This window comes from Penaeus japonicus, unplaced genomic scaffold (assembly GCF_977035675.1).
Source record: "Penaeus japonicus unplaced genomic scaffold, GWHDUDI00000001_assembly GWHDUDI00000015, whole genome shotgun sequence".
NCBI lineage: Eukaryota > Metazoa > Arthropoda > Malacostraca > Decapoda > Penaeidae > Penaeus > Penaeus japonicus.
The window spans coordinates 15,851,488-15,853,987 of record NW_028234417.1 but is presented as its reverse complement, the minus strand read 5'-3'; the positions used below and the strand labels follow the sequence as shown (position 1 = coordinate 15,853,987).

The window sequence follows — 2,500 nt, the reverse complement described above, 5'->3', positions numbered from 1 at the left end:
AAGGAATTTCAAGGTAAGCGCAGATCGTAATATGTATTAGAAACGTGTATTTTGACATTCTGATTGGAAACCTTAATGGACTGAGCTGTATTCTTTGGGAGTATGATTTCTATATTTCTACCGAAAAACGAATGATGATGTGAATTTATTCGCAGTATGTATATATAAGTGTTATATACTGCACACAGACACACACACACACGCATACACACACACACACACACACACACACACACACACACACACACACACACACACACACACACACACACACGTGTATATATATACATATATATATATATATATATATATATATATATATATATATATATATATATATATGTATATATAAGGCCATTTATCATCAGGGTGTATTGAAACGACTATCTTCTCGTCAGTCTTGCACTCCTTGTGAGATTAAAAATAATGCCAGTATATCTTCACAAAGACCACCTGGCCTCCTTCAGCACTTGCCTGGCCTGGTCATTTTTTAGTGGGTCAATGTCTCTTCACTTAGGTGTTGCTTCAGTTGCCTTATTGCAGCTTTTCTTAATCTGTAAGGTGTTGTCCATTACTTTTTGATGTCACCTGATTGAAGTCTCTTGACACTTGAAAACCCTCTTCCTGATCCTTGCATTGCTGCAGTTGACCTGAAGAGAGTTTTCTGGTCTGCTAGCCAAAGTCGCAACCTATGCAACCAGTTGCTGAAATACCACTCAGCCTCTCCAAGTCTACCAAAGAGATTTCGTCTCCATGACCTGCCAAACTTTGCAGTAATTAATAAGTCAGTAAAGAATTATGTCTCATTCTGAATTCAGAATTGTGTGAATGTGGTACTATTCATCGTACCACTGCTGTCATTATTGAGAACAGAAAATCGCAGGAATTTCAAACAATTTATTTTTGGGAGTGACATCGTCTGTTGAAGTTTATTAAGCGCTTCTCAAATAAATCTTTCAGGTCGGTACGAGATAGATAATGCAATGTACGGTCCTATCAGGCCTTCTTTACCCACTTGAATTGCTGTGTGCAAGTCTATCTTCACATACTACCACTGCCTCTGTCCATGAAATTTATTATCATTGGTTTATAATGAGCTCAAACTCGGTATCCTCTCAGGGACATCAGATTTTTTTTATGGATGATTGTGTATGTTAGACATACATAGAAGGATTGCAATAAGATATTAAATCTTACATTTCAATTATATGAATTTCTTGACAGTTCCATAGTATCAGGGTATCCATTACTTCAGGTTGACATTTTGCTTTACAGGTGTTTTAGTCAGGAAGCGTTTCACACTTTCTTTAATCTTTCCTTTACTTTACCTGAGACCGCCATTTGGTGGGATGTGATCCAACTGTAGGACGCCTGCCCACAAAGTTTAATATCTGCATTAGTTAGGGAATAACCCATACCTTCGGACTTTTATTATGACAGCCTCTCATTGGAATGCTATCCACCAATGAAAACATTCCTTTTCATTGAGCAAGCTCGGAATTCCTGAAGTCTAGAATACGCCTGAAGCTCAGGGGAATTGTGTATAGATCCAAATGGATAAAGCCAGAGCTGTCCCTGTAGAAGACTTTCACAGCTGCATCCAACGGCTCTGAAGACCTTACTTTAAACTCATTTTTGTCCACTACTAATGGGGCAATACACCAGGCACAGATATCTGATCACTTCTAGGACTTGCTTAGAAGGACGAGGTGTGTCCAGTGGCATAGTGTCAAGTGGATGAGATAATGGCTTTAGAGAGGCAGCGTGAACGCGTCCTCCTCTGTTGGAGGAATAGTGAACCTATCTGTCACTTTGGTTAATATATGTATATATATGTATATGTATATATATATATATATATATATATATATATATATATATATATATATATATATATATATAATATTGTTCTATACAGTCTAAAAGAGGCTAGTTGAGATGACAAGACATATTTGGTTGTCTATTCTTTTCGAGTAATGTTAACAAGTGGGTCTGTGGCCATAACCTAGTGATGCCACCACATGAGACTTGTACTTAATGCTTCACCTTAATGTGATATTAGGCATGTTTGCAATGAAAATATAGCAATAAGAACAATATTGTATCTAAGTTGGTGGACCACTCCTTAAATATGCATTTGTGAGTTGCTGTACATATGTATTGGCAATTGTGTATGTACATAAGTATGTTTGTTGTTAAGTGTGTACGTACATATATGTGGTGACAAGAGAGTGTTCACACACGTGTGTGTGTGCGTGTGTGTGTATGTGTGCGTGTGTGTGTGTGTGTGTGTGTGTGTGTGTGTGTGTGTGTGTGTGTGTGTGTGTGTGTGTGTGTGTGTGTGTGCGTGCGTGTGCTTTTAAGTGTGTAATAAAATATGTAGAGATAACCATTTTTGCAGCGCATGTGTATTCCTACATTTCTCTGCATATGCGCGTATGAGATGGAATGTGGAGTGTTCGGTAGTTCCTGTAAATCAATCCCCTGTTCTCATGTGACT

The 2,500-nt window shown here is 37.9% G+C and overlaps 1 protein-coding gene across 2 annotated transcripts in view; it reads left to right on the top strand.

Moving 5' to 3' along the window:
* The window catches only part of LOC122250883 (cyclic nucleotide-gated channel alpha-3), a 126,445-nt gene that overhangs the window by 65,674 nt on the left and 58,271 nt on the right, over positions 1-2,500 (top strand). For both annotated transcript variants that reach the window (XM_043012591.2, XM_043012589.2), the window contains exon 2: positions 1-13. This exon is cut by the window's left edge and continues 1,136 nt beyond it. In XM_043012591.2, coding sequence (XP_042868525.1) covers positions 1-13 — 13 coding nt within the window. The remainder of the gene's footprint in view (positions 14-2,500) is intronic.